The sequence below is a fragment of the Quercus robur genome, chromosome 5 (assembly GCF_932294415.1).
Source record: "Quercus robur chromosome 5, dhQueRobu3.1, whole genome shotgun sequence".
Taxonomy (NCBI): Eukaryota; Viridiplantae; Streptophyta; class Magnoliopsida; order Fagales; family Fagaceae; genus Quercus; species Quercus robur.
Window position 1 is genome coordinate 64,391,382 of NC_065538.1, and position 14,601 is coordinate 64,405,982.

At 31.8% G+C, this 14,601-nt stretch overlaps 1 protein-coding gene across 4 annotated transcripts; it reads left to right on the top strand.

The window, feature by feature from the left end:
• Positions 1 to 5,568: 5,568 nt before the first annotated feature.
• LOC126726670 (probable ADP-ribosylation factor GTPase-activating protein AGD13) lies at positions 5,569 to 13,855 on the top strand. Of its 4 annotated transcripts, none has more exons than XM_050431996.1 (10): positions 5,569 to 5,771; positions 6,714 to 6,806; positions 8,919 to 9,000; positions 9,240 to 9,315; positions 10,057 to 10,220; positions 10,532 to 10,667; positions 10,899 to 11,015; positions 11,467 to 11,562; positions 12,862 to 13,143; positions 13,581 to 13,855. In XM_050431996.1, exons 2-9 carry the CDS (start codon positions 6,755 to 6,757, stop codon positions 13,141 to 13,143), a joined length of 1,005 nt encoding a protein of 334 aa, XP_050287953.1. In that variant the 5' UTR covers positions 5,569 to 5,771; positions 6,714 to 6,754; the 3' UTR covers positions 13,581 to 13,855. The 4 variants fall into 4 exon arrangements, with proteins under 4 accessions (XP_050287953.1, XP_050287955.1, XP_050287954.1 ...); XM_050431998.1 differs by lacking the exon at positions 13,581 to 13,855 and adding an exon at positions 13,535 to 13,550; XM_050431997.1 differs by lacking the exon at positions 13,581 to 13,855 and adding an exon at positions 13,339 to 13,454.
• Positions 13,856 to 14,601: the final 746 nt, after the last annotated feature.

A 14,601-nucleotide genomic window follows, 5' to 3' on the forward strand; every position in this document is an offset into this window, starting at 1 on the left:
TTTTTAACAATTTATGTTCAAAATAAACGGTTTTCAAAATAAATTATGATATTTCTTAGAGTGTGTGTTGCTTAACAATGATATAATGTTCATAAAAGAGACCATGTATAAATAAGTAAACAATCAAACTTTAATGTATCTCTCAAATTGAAATAGAGTGCCAATCACAATTGATAATAGATTATAAAATTAATTTTTAAGATTGTAAATTTCTTATATGTTTTTATACTTTGTTAAATGAGTTATCCAATAAGTCATTTGTAATTTTGTTTTATATTTTGCGATGTTGATATTGTGTAAAAATAAAACTTGTGTATTTGTTTTACTTATTTTTATGTTATTTTGTTTTAGATAGTAATGTTAGGATTTGTATAATTTTAAAATTATTGAATAAGTATTAATAAATTTAACTGAGTTCATTCTTGATATAAGTGGTGAATTCAAAGGAATACATTTTACATCAAATAATTTGTTGTATGGCTTTTCAAATGACAAATACATGTTGTTTCTTTATATAAAAAAAAAAAAAAAAAAAATCATGTGAAAAATACTGGTCAACCCGACCTGACCCACAACTCGATTGATCCGAACCCGTTTCTAGCCCATTTAAAATGATACATTTTGACCCGCAACTCGATTGACCTGACCTGACCTGACCTGACCTGACCCGCTCGTTTTGCCATGTCTAGTTGTAGGAACTAGGAAGTAGAGTTTTAGATGTAAAGCTTTAGGAGTAGAGCTTTGGAGATGAAGAGTTTTATTTTAAAAGAGATTTAACTTTTGGGGCCATCTTATCACTTCCTTCTCCAAGCTCAAGTTATAGAAGAAGGAATCAAGAAAAAAGTATTAGAAATAACTCATTTTTTCGCAAGAGCTTGTGATGTTCATGTCGATCAATTATATACATGTTTGCATCTAAGTTTGGGTAGACCTAATACAATAACAATGAAAGCATTTGGCAAACTATAATGATAAAATGGTGTTTTCGAATCATGGGTGCAACCCTTTTGAATCGTTTGATCTGGACTCGATGAACTCGCTTGCCGTTTGCCATTAAGGAAGGGTTGCGCCCACTAGATTGGTTGTTCACTGGGTACCAAAGTGGTAAGTTTGGCAAATTTGTTGAGTTGGACTTTAAAATGCTGAATTGGTATTCTAATTGTTGAGTTAGCATTTTTAAAGGACATACTCCCTTTAAAACGAGGAAGGGGTTTTATGTACCTAAATATGATCACATGAATAATTCCCATTTAGTATATTGATGCCATAAATTTAAAAAAAATAATAATAAACCCAAAAATTTAAGGGGAAGTAACAATAACAAATTAACAACATCAACATACCAAATAGCATTTTACCGGGAAAAAAAAAACATATTTTATCCTTTTATTTTTTATGGGTATGTATATATATGATTTTGTTAATGGATGTCTCTTCTTTATTTATTTATTTATTTATTTTTTTTGAGAATAAAGATAGAAGTTAATGGATTTCTTAAAGGCATTCATTTGGAAAATACTTTTATAAACTTCATATGAGAAAGGGAAAAACATCAAATTTTTTCGACAATTTTTTATATTTTTTATAAAAGTGATATCAAAAGTTTTTAAAATTGTTTATTAACAAAATCCTTGTTAACACACACATTTTTCTTTTCTTATAATTTTTGGGTGGGGATAATCCACATAGCCCATATCTCCACCTGGCAAAAATAATTTAATGGGTTTAAATTGCAACGCATCTTTCTTTATCTAGAGTAATTTTAATATTACAAACTAAAATACAACTTTTAGTCTTTTACTACAATTATTTTAGATTATGATAATTTTCTTATCATTTTTATGTCAGATTTATAACTTTTTTTTTTTTTAATTTTTTTTTCTATCACTCACAATTGGACATATAAATAGTTGATGCTTAGTTTGCCGACGAAATATAATTTTTGTCTTTCAAGGATTGGTCGAGCGTTCAATTTTTACAGCTACAGGGGAAACCGAAAAAGTCAATTTATGCAAAACTTAACGACAAAACCTGTTTGAATTTAAGGGTTTCAACTTTCAAGTTTCAACTGTCAACTCTCACCAATGAATACAAAACTGAACACTTTTGTTAAACGGCCACAACGGTCCCTCCATTCTAAAATAATTTATTAAAAATAAAATGCGAATATGCGATGTTCACACTCGACTTTTCAATTTAGAACTATCATTAAATTGGTTCAAATGTCAAAATGTGCGGTTCAAAAAACATATAAAAAATAAAATTTGTCAAAACGTGAAAAGGTGAAAATAATTCTATGGGGAGAGAAAAAAATTGGTCATGCGCTGAGAAATTTTTTTTTTTAAAAACTTCCAAGGAAAAAAAATATGATGGAGACATATAATTAAGAAATAACGAAACAAATTTTATGCAAAATGAAAATTTAAGAAAAGTAGAGAATACAATGTCAAATATAATGGAGGAGATATTATATTATGGGAAAAGTTAGTAGATGCCTTAAGGGCATAGGTTTAAAAAATATTTTTAGATATTTTTTATGAAAAAAGAAAAAAAATAATTTTTTGATATTTTTCTGATATATGTTTTTCATTAAAGTGGTGCCAAACTTTTTTTAAAATAGTTTATTAATTATTGCTCTAAGAACACTCGTTGATAAGTTTGTAGCTGTGTAAAATGGATAACTTTTGCTAAAGCCTACATGCACTACTTTTTTTAATAATAGTTTTACTATTAATTATGGAGATCATGTTTTGTATTTTATTTTATTTTATCTCAATTTAGAGAAAAATTAATTTTATGTTCTATTGTTTAAGTTGAGTAAAAATCTAAGAGCTCCTTGAATTTTAAATTAGAGTGAAAATTTATTTCAACCCTATAGTGTTGCAAAAGTTGATTTGACTATAAACACTCATGAATTATTTTAGATATAGACAGTAGACACCCACGAATTATGCTAACAAATCATAAATAGTTATGTTAAAAATAGGTAGTGCCACTAGATTTGCAAGGAATTGAAACATGTTAAGAATTTATTATTGAATACAAACTTTTTGTCACACGCTAACTCTCAAAAAAAAAAAGGGTAAATAATTGAAAATAAAATGTCAAAATGCTTATTGAAAATCCATTTAATTAGTTATAATTTGCACTTATCATATTAAAGATTAGTATTTCAATTTTATAAAGACATCTTTCTTTTTTTTTTTTAATTGATAAAGACACCTTATAAAGTCTTTTGTTTATATACTGTAAGGATCAGATTTGAGTTCCTATCCATAAGGTGGATGGACTTAGGCCCAAAAAGCTCAAAACAATGAATTTGTAGAGAGTGAGTTGGAAAACTAAACTTTCATGAATTAGATAACCACTAAAGTGGATTCAAATGACAAAAAAATGAAGATAGACAAATTTAAACTAAAGAAAATCGTCCTCGGTACAGTCCGAGGAGATCAGTTCTTATATATTTCTCTCAAGTTTGATTACAAATACAATTCTTGATTGTTACAGTGTTTTTTTTCTTCCTTTCTCGATCTCCCTCACTCATTGCCTCTTTCTCCTTTTATACTCTCTTCCCCTTATATCTTTACCCTCCACGTGCAGGCCAGATGGTTGATGTTGATACTTGTTCCATCAGTACCTTCCTGAAATATTTATGTCGTAGTTGTAAAGCTGAAAATCACTGTTCATGTATCACCTCCACATTAATGCGGCTAAAGGGTTAGCTACAGAGTATTTAATGCGGTAGTAGCAGCTTTCTTCTTAAATATTTTAGGACTTCTCCTTGTCCTATGTTTCTGTAATGCTTATTTGTACCAACAGAATTTCCTGGAATGTTCCCCAGGATGGCAGACCATCTCTCCGAACCTCGGCTTTGGTTAGTCGAGGAGACATTCATTCTCGGCCCACCCTCCTAGGCCCTTATGACCAAAACCAACTTTCTTATTTACTAACACGGATTCCCTTGACAATACTCACTCCTCCTTGAACGACCTTTCGTCCTCGGATTAGACCCCCAACCCAATATATATATAGATAATGAGCTCCAAGGCCCAACACCCCTACATATACCAAGGAGTTATCTACTATCACAACATTTCTTTCTTAAATTTAGAAAATGCATGTAGATTTGTACTAAATTAGTTCTAACTAGTCCTAATTAATTTTCCTAAAAATGAAAAAACAACCCTAATTAATACATAACATTGGATTATTTTGGGATTATGTTTAATCGCTAGAAATAGATAATTGGACTGTATATATACGCTGTTTTATAACTTTAATTAGAGTTTGAAATCTAATAATTAACAACAGTATTTATAAATCCATCACTCTTATCCAATTCATTTCAAAACTTCTATAAATAACTTTTAATTTGGTTTACGTGAATTTTTTTTTTTTAAGGAAAGTTTATATCAATTCATTTGTCAACAATGGATTCTTCTACATGCCTCTTAAAAAACATTAATGGATTCTTCTAAAAAATTTCTTTTGTAGATAAATTTTTTCTTATTATTTAAATTGCTTTCCTTTTTTTATCGAAATCGATTTAATTTTTTTTTTTGAGTAAAAAAGAAAGAAAGTCATAGCTGTGTCAATTTGTTATTATTAACTTGAGAACAAAAATATTAAAATTATATAAAAAATAGTCAAATATTTATTTGACTATCAATTTGATTTTTTTTTTATTTTATAAAAAAAGTCACCCACCTACGATTTTGAAAATCAATTTTGATTTTCTTTGATTTTATTACGAGTTTGAAAATCAATTTATTTTAGAAAATCAATTTTGATTTTCTTTTTTTATAAAAAATCAAATTGACACAGCTCCGATTCACTACAATTTTCTTTTTCTTTTTTTATATTTTTGTTCTCAAGTTTGACTTTTTTTTTTTTAATCAAATTGTGCCCACGAAATTATTAGTTTTTTTTTTGAGAATGACAAAATTATTAGTTGATTTGACTATCAAGTTCGATTCACTTAATCTATTGGTATTCTATATGTCATGGAATAAAATATGGATCATAAAAATCGTAGCTGTGTCAATTTGTTATTATTAACTTGTTATATTTTGTAATTAAAGCTTTGGTCAATTTGTGTTTTATTTTATACTCCAAATTTTTAATATCTAAAAAGAAGAAAAAAAAGTCAAACTCTAGAAAAAAAAAAAAAATTATTAAAAAAATGAAAATGAAAATTCATAGCTTTATCTTTGAAGTATTAGAATTTACAACGACAACCTAGGAGATATCCAAGCTGTTGCAAGTGGGAAAGTACTTAAAAAAACAAAAGAAAACTGAAAGTGTATATATGATTTTGAGGTGTCCTCATCTTTATTTACAAGGCCATTCAACCATCAACATGTGGCATTTTTCAAACATAGAAGACGACGAAAATGGTGATTGGATTTTCATTTTCGTGTGGGGAAGGGATTCAAAGCAAGGCGGACAAAACAATTCCAAGCTCCATTGATTTCTAGTATTTCATTTCATTTAAAATATATGTGTGTGCAGTGCGTGTCCTTTTATATTTTCCCACCTCTGACTCTTCGAAATTAATTAAGAGTAAATAAATAGAAAAACAAAAACAAAAAACAAAAAACACATATTATATTTTATATATCCAACGAAAACTGAGTTTCCATCTCCCAAGGGTCTGAACATTCCATTCCAATACCATTACCATTACCACCACCTCCACACCTCTCTATTTTTCTCAAAAGGGCTCTTTGGATTTCAACTCCAGGCATTTCATTTCCTTATACTCCTCGCTGGTGAATTTTCTTTCTGTCTCTATATATATTCAGATCTTTCATTCTATATATTTCATCATTGATTCATTTCTGACTTTTGTGTGTGTGTTTGTGTTTTTTTCTTCCTGGTGGGTGTTAATGGTGGCAATCATTTAAAACCTGTGATGGGAACGCTTTTTTATTTGTCAAAAACCATTTTTTTCTGAACCTTTGACCATTTATCCTTCATCATTGTATGATCCTTTATCTTAGTTTTGGTTTTTTTTTTTTTTTTTTTCGTTTTCTGTTGGGTTTGGCTGCTGAGAAAACGTAGGATTGTGAATGATACTTGAATATCGAGTCCTATTGGATTTCCCATCTTTTGGGACTTTAGCAAAATCAAATATATTCTTCCACTAGTGTGAGGATTACGTTTTGAGTCTTTTGACCCGGTCTGGGTTGCCTTGGTTTTTCTTTTTTTGGTCAGTTTTGGGTTGCCAAAGCTGTCGAAATTAATAAGATTCTAGCTCCGTTTTCTCAGCAGCAAGACAAGAGATATATGTTTGACTAATTGATTCAATAAGATATAGATGTGAATGTTTCAATAATTGGATTGCATGCTGTTGATCTCCACTACCCCAGACACAGTTTTGAGAGTTACTGCTTAGTTTGGGTATTCTCTTTAGCTACTTTCTGTTACAATGTTTGAGTTTTTTGTTCTCATAGGTCAATTTGATATATATTTTTTGATAAATGTATGTCAATATGTCAATTTGATATCTATGATCTAGAAATAAGTTTATTTGGAGGTTTGTGTTATTCTAATCTGCTAATCCTGTTTTATCCATACTAATTATTGATTGATTGTTGAAAAAGTTATAATTTTGAGAATTAACATGCGGGTGTGAGTTCTTGGTTTTTTAGCATAACTTTTTTTCTGATATGGGTTCTTTTCCTTTTCCTTTTTTGGGTCATGCTGTCCAGGCTATTTGGAAGAGCTAGGTTAAGTTGGATGATTGTGAGCTATGAGCAGAGCAATGAGTAACAAATCACTGGATTTTGGGAAGCCTGCTTCAGGTATCTGTAATTCTTTCAAGTGTTCTACTATCATCAGTGGGCTCTAAGTGATTGGATAGCCTTACTGATACTAAGTAATGCACCCTTTAAACTGTAACATCTATTTCAGTAACTGTAGGGAATTAGTGAGTACTGCAACATCTATTTCAGAAATTGTTGGGATTATGTCAGTGTGTGTTTTGTTTTTTCTTTTTATTGCCCCCCACCCAACACAGGGTGTACCATTCGCTAAAGTTTTAAATTTTTAATTATTTTGACTTGTTGAGCATAGATATGCTTGAGTATGTGGCACTTTCATATCTCGTTACAATGGTAATGATTGCATCTTTGCATCAGTATATGCACGTCAATTGTATAATAGTAGAGTGGTAGCTCACACAATTGCAGTTTCTGATGATTTGAAGAAGTTCCTCAATGACCAAGTTTCAGTCACTCATCCATAAAATGCAAAAAGGGGGGAGAAAAAAGGGAAACGAGCAAGAGTGACAAGCACCTGAAAAATAAAAAATAATTAAACCTGTGTAGGGGCCTCTTAGTGTAGCATGGGGTGGATTTTTATGCTGCTAGTTGACAATTCTAAATTAAATGCTGTTGAATGAGGGTGTTGTACTCTTGTAGAGGAAGGAGTGACTTAATATTTTGCTTTCCTCCTATAATTTCTTTTCTTTTTTGCCACCTCTTTTGTACCATTTCCATGGAAATCAGCTTTGATACAAAGCAAGTTTTTAGTACATCTGTGTTTTGATAAGAAAGCTTTTATTTAAGAACCAGCCACTAGACTAGTGCACATTAGTAAATCTTCTGTTCTTCTGTTGAAAATTAAAATTCTGACAAATTTAAAGATTTTATACTTCCTAGTCTATTCTGATGGCTAATCTGTGGCTAATGTCTTGTTTCATTATACATTTTTTCAATTAAGTTTTTAAGGCTTTGTACACAACTACCCCTCCTTATTTTGTTTTTGGTATGATATTAGCTCATAAGCCTTTTTAGAATAAAACTTGAAAATATGTGGAAAAGATGAGGACAAATTAGGGAATCTATCTATGTGTGCTTGTGGTGGATTTAGTATTAGGAGAATTAGTTGATCTAGGGTTAAGAGTTGTAGAAGAAAAATCTAGTGCTCGTTGACTAGAGCTTGATGATGCGGAAAAAGGCAAGAATGCTATTTTTTGATGCAACTAAGTTGCTTGAAATTCTAGGTAGTGGTTGTGTTTGGGATTTAAAGGAAAATTTGATGAGTTATTTGATGGCTATTTGATAGAGAAAGTATATGGAGTTTTAGGGTTTTATTAGGTAAGAGGAAGGGCTTGCTTTGTGGTTGTAAGGCATCCCTTTATTCGTTAGTTCTCTGCTTTTTTGTAATTAACTTTATGTTTTCTGTATTTCTTTTCTCTTTTTGTACTTTTTGACTACTTTGTGCTATCCAAATTGTAGTATTTTCAATTTACTTTTTCTTACCTATCAAAAAAAAAAAAAAAAAGAAATGGAGAGAAATTTATTATGTTTGGGGCTATTTGAATGGTAACTGTGAACAATATCATGAAAATGAGAAGGAGAAAGAGAAGAAAGGAAATAAAGAGAAAAATCACACTAGGATATGCGTGTCTTTCATAACTAAATCATCAATTCTTATTAATCGACTCCATCTCTGATTTGAGTACAATGACACTCTAATATAGACCCTAGAGCTTAAGTTTTCCAAATAGAATTAGATCTCCTAGTCCTACTAGTCAATAAGTTAATAAAAAATAACTTTTATTCAATGTAATAGACCTAAAATACTTAGAATCTCCTAGATAATTCTGTACTCAATAAATTACCCAAATACCCAAATTTGCAGGATTTACAAATTTACAGTTTCATCCCTACATGCAAAACTAACTATTACTTATAAAATAAAAGTAACTTAAAAATTGTTTTAACCCTACAATACATATAACTAGACCATTTAAACTATGTGGCCTTTGCTTCAATTGTACTTCACATATTGACCAAATAAAGTAAATCTGAAATGGAAAAAAATTCCAATGTAGGAATAAACTAGTCTTCCATGACTGCATCAAATATCGTTTTGTACAACTTACTTATTATTTATCTTTTCTTGTACAGGTAAAAAAAGATTAAAAGATTTATTGCTTCAAAAAGATAATCGTTATTGTGCTGATTGTGGTGCCCCAGATCCTAAATGGGCGTAAGTTCTCCACCTTGACACTTTTGTTTGTTAACTATACATGTCATGTGTGTATTGTCACAACTGATATTTCATGCTTGAGAATAAGCATTAAAAGGTGAGGATTTTGTGTGTGATCTTTTAATCGACATCGTGTGCATGAACTGTGCAAGTCAAAAAATGATTCAAAGTCATGAAACACATTTTTTTTGCTTTATCATCTTCTTTTGTTGAGGAATTGGTTATAAATTCATTTTCAGGTCAGCAAATATTGGAGTTTTTATATGCTTGAAATGTTGTGGTGTGCACAGGAGCCTTGGTACCCATATATCAAAGGTAATTGCTCCCAAATCACCTTTTACTATATTGTTCTCACAATAATTATAAAACATAAAAGGCAACTAGTTGCCTATAGCCACATGTGATATGATATCTACTGGACGTATGAACTTATTGCACATTGTAGTTCAATTAACTAAGGAGAGATTTTTGGCATCATGCTAATGCCATTGGTCAACCCAGAGTCTAAACATTGACCCACACCCTGAACACTTTTTTAGGGTTCATTGAATGGTCATGGTTATTTTTTTTCTTCTTTACTAAGCTTAAATTGTCCATGCATGTGAAAACAAATAGAGATCAAGGAAATACAAGTTTTGTAGGATGGTTATTTTTGTTTCTCCTACCAAACGAATCTACCTTGCTTTACATTTTCTTATATTTTGTTAATTTAGGAGGGATTAATCACCTTTAATTTTTTTTCCATTAATGTAGCATTTCTACCAGTTCAGAAAAACATTTCAGTTATTTCTGACTAAATGGTTGATAGTTATGATTATTCTATGTGGTGGAATCTGCTTGCTTATGATTGCTTAATTTTTATTTTTATGTTGATAATTTCCAATTTGATGTATATATTTAGCCACTTTGTCAATTCTTATAGGCAAGTTTAGTCTTTATTCAATAATGGGTAACATGTTCTTTTTTTGGTGCTCAAGTTTTTTTATTTTCTCTCCTTAGTCCCACACATGCACATAAACATTCTTTTATCTGAACAAAATTAATTTGGTATTTTAGGTTTTGTCTGTGACATTGGATGAGTGGTCTGATGATGAAATTGAATCGATGGTTGAAGTCGGAGGAAATTCTTCTGCTAATGCAATTTATGAGGCCTTTGTCCCTGGAGGATATGAAAAGCCTGGGCCAGATGCCAGTCATGAGCTGCGTGCAAAATTCATCCGGTTAGACATGATTTATAATTTTTTAAGCATACATCTGTGTGACACTTTTCTGAGACATCTCTGTGTGTTTGGTTGCCCTGTACCAGGTGGGCAAGGTACTCGGATGGATTTACCATAACCATCCTACTTGTCCTACCATTGTCTGCCTTGTCCTGTTCATACTCTTCTTTTATTTTTTTATTTTTTAACCATTAGACTTTCGTGATTCTACAGTTAATTACTAATATGGCAGGTTGGATGAGCATATTCAATTTTTGGGCATATCACAGGCTCTTAGGGTGTTATTCACTTAATTACTTTCTTCCTTGTAGGGCTAAGTATGAGCTTCAAGAATTTTTGAAACCTAGCCTGCGGATTGTGTCACTTCCTTCTGAGAAAGGCTCTCTCAAGTCAAGTTTTTCTAGAAAGCTTATGGATAGTTTTCGGTCAAATTCTTCTCATAATTCGGTAACTTTCTTAACCTTTTCTTCTTCCTGCAGTTGTTGACTTAAATTCAAAGGTGTAAATTCAAATCATTAGGAAGAGAAGGATTAGTCAGATAAACTTGTATAGGGACCATAATTCCAGGCTTAGTCAGTATCCAAATTATATGAAATTTCTAGTGGGCAGGTGTCTAATGTGACAATTTTTAAATTGTGTGAGTAACTTTAGTTTATCTGATCCTAAAAATTGTACCAGGAAGGAATGGTAGAATTTATTGGACTATTGAAGGTCAAAGTGATAAAAGGCACAAATTTAGCTATCAGGGATATGATGACAAGTGATCCATACGTTATATTGTCTCTTGGGCAGCAGGTTAGTCACTGTTCCTTTTTCACTTTTATCTTTGGGGTATTGGGCGAACAACCCAACCCTTGGAACATAAAATTGTAAAGTCTACTCAGGTTTTGTTGATTAGTTTTTGAACATAAATACAACACACACACAAATGTATTTGCATGTGTGTACATGATTTTTAGACAGTTAATTGCTGGTGTGGCCCTAGATGGAGTTGAGTGCATCCATGGACTCATGTAGCCGACCCCATTTAGTTGGGATTAAGGCTTAGTTGAGTTGTCTGTGTTTGGCGGTGTTGTTGAGAACTTTCTGATATTAGAAGTCATATTAGGTCGATAATGGTTAAAATTCCTGCTAAAACGACAGATCATATATCTTCATTTTGATGTATTCATTATTCAAAACACATAGCTCACAGGTTGATGATTTTTTTTCCCCTAATGATAATAAGTGGTGTTGATGCTATTAGACTGTTCAGACAACTATAATAAAGAGCAACTTGAATCCAGTCTGGAATGAGGAACTCATGCTGTCTGTTCCTCAGCATTTTGGACCCTTGAAGCTGGTAAGCTTGTCTATTCCTTGCTCTTCATGACCATTTCAAGTAAATTTTCTTTCTATTCCATTGTGGATTTAATTTTCCCAAAGTTGAGCTCTTCCCATGCTTTTTGATCCATTAATTTTCAGCTATAAAGTTTAATTCCTCTATGCAACGGTTTTTTTTAGTCAGTAGATAGTGGGGTAGGGGGGAGGTGGGGTTCAATTCTCTATGCAAATGTTACATTCTAAAGGAATTGATATGTAACCAATCAGTTCAATGTATGCCAATTGCATTAGCGTTGTCTCCAGTTAATATGTAACCAATCAATCTACCCCTTAAGACCCTATAGAAATGTGCCAACCACTGTTCTTTTTCAGTTTCAGACATTGTGGTAGTTCTTTGTAGTTTGTATATGTAATTCATATGCCATCTCTTGTGTGTAGAATTATCATTTTTGAATGTTAGTGAGCAGAAAAGGATGAACCAGATATGTTCAGTCCTGCTCTGATACCATGTTAGTGAGGAGTAGTAAGAAGAGAATTCAAGAATGAATATTCAAAAAGAGGATCTGAAAATATGGTACAGCCCTCTGACTCTATATTCCACATATATGGGAGACAACTCACCACTAGGATATTATAGACTTCTATAAGATCAGAATGCAATGATACTAATACAATATTATCTCTCTAACAATGTAAAACTAGAAGCAGTGGTACATGCTTTCTACCTTACCTTTTCAATCAGTCAGCTCATTCTTATGCTTGCACACCATAAATTTTAGTCAGACAGTTTTTACTTTGCAGAGAATCTGGTTGATAGTGGATGTTGTAGTTATAAAATAGAGGTTGGATGTGTAAGGATGTCAATCCCACTTATATTACTATATTACCCTTAAAAAATCAAATTTATGCTGGTGCTGATAGTATGTACTACTCTTAAGCATTCAAATTAGGGTTTGTTACTTTGTTTAGAAGTATGAGGGCTAGTTTTCGTATCTATAATTCTATACTAATTCATAGAATTACTGTTAAGCACTTTCGCTTTGTTTCATACCCAAGCTATTTTCTGCCTAAATAGTTGGTCTTTTTCTTTTGCTTGCTCATTTTCTCCCCAATTTTCTTCCTTGAGTAGTCAAAATGTCAAATAGGCACTGACCATCTTATTTATAAATAACAGATTGAAAGGAAGCAAGCCATGTACCATGTGCTAGTGCTTTGTGGAGGGCTAGTGTTAGAATAAGCAAATAATTTAATAACTTGAAGTGACAATGTTATATCTTATATGACAGTTTATCTGACCTTTTGACTTTCCATGTTGCAGCGGGTGTTTGATCACGACACATTTTCATCTGATGATATCATGGGAGAAGCAGAGGTCGATCTCCAGCCCCTGATAACATCTGCAATAGCATTTGGAGACGCAGGGATGTTTGGAAACATGCAGATTGGAAAATGGCTGAAATCACATGACAATGCCCTTAAGGATGATAGCACCGTCAACATTATTGATGGCAAGGTGAAACAGGCGGTGTCTCTTAAGCTTCAGAATGTGGAATGCGGAGAACTAGATCTAGAACTAGAGTGGATGCCACTTGATCAATAGGTACATATTTATTCTTTTTTCTTCCCCATTGCTTTTAATAAAAATTTTTGTAATATTGATTTGTGTTACTCAATATGGAATGATACAGTACTCTGTCTTCTTTCACTTGTATTTGTTCATTTGATTTTTTTTTTTCTTCTTTTTGCTATCAAATTTGTATGAGTGACACAAATCAGTACACACGACTTTGTATAGGTTTGTCCGAACTTTGTAAGCCTCACAGGTGTAGCGGTCACGAAAACATTGTGAATATATATCATCCGCTTGGAACTTAATATTAATACAACAAAATGTAAAGCAGTGTGAGTTTAGTTGCTTGAAAATGATTATATTACATTATCTCATTATATCATGATGTGTTGCACCATGTGTTATCTGCTTCTCCTGAAAGGTACATTGGTTTAAATGGTTCCAACATGAACTGTTGCCATTGCCAGCTGTTCGAGAGCTTTGGCTCCTTCAACGTGCATTCAATCTTTTGAATATTGGACAAGTGAAGACGACCATTAAGTGAGTACTACTATTATATAACTTATGGTATTACCAGATGTGACACAAGTAGGTAAGGTACGATCTCAAAGTCAAATTCTTTAAAAGATGGCAACAAAAGAATGGTGTAAAACATAGGTAAACATAATGAAACTGGTTACACTATCAATTTCATCCATACTTTAGACGTCATTTGGGGAAAAACGAAAATTGAACATTTCATTATCTTCTCTATTTGATCTAGAACCTTGGCAATGTTCTCATTTGTTTCAGAGACTCGTTGTGGATAAAGATAATACTAGGTTTCATCTTTATTAGCCCCCCAAATGTGTGTATTTTGCTGTAAGGGTAAAGCTTAGCTCCAGTGTTCTAGTGCATTGGAGCTGACACAATACGGACACGTGACGAAAATTGAACACTTGTTTGTATCATGTTGGCTCTAGTGCATTGGAGCACTATAGCTAAGCTTTATTAGTCACCCAAACATGTGTATTTTGTTGCAAGGGCAAGGCTTAACTCCAGTGCTCTAGTCTCTAGTGCATTGGAGCCAACATGATATGGACACGTGACAAAAATTGGACATGTGTTTGTATTGTATTAGCACTAGAGCACTAGAGCTAAGCTTTGTCCTTGCTACAAACCCATTTTCTCTTTTATTTATTTATTATTTTTTTATAGATATTAGAATGTTGCATCTCTATCAAAGTTTCCCAAAAAAAATTAAAAAATGTTATATCACTCTTTTAAGTCTATTAGCATTCTCACCCCATCTATTAGAAATAATCTAAAAATTTGAACAGGGGAATATATATCTGTTTTTTCTTTTGGAAACGAGATTTATTTATTTATTTATTTTTTATGTGCTGAGCAAAATAGAAAAATGAAACCTTAATTGTAAATCAGTTTAGGCAGTGTATTAAAAAAGGCATTATCCAATTCAATAAGTTGAGCTGGATCAAACCTTAGCAA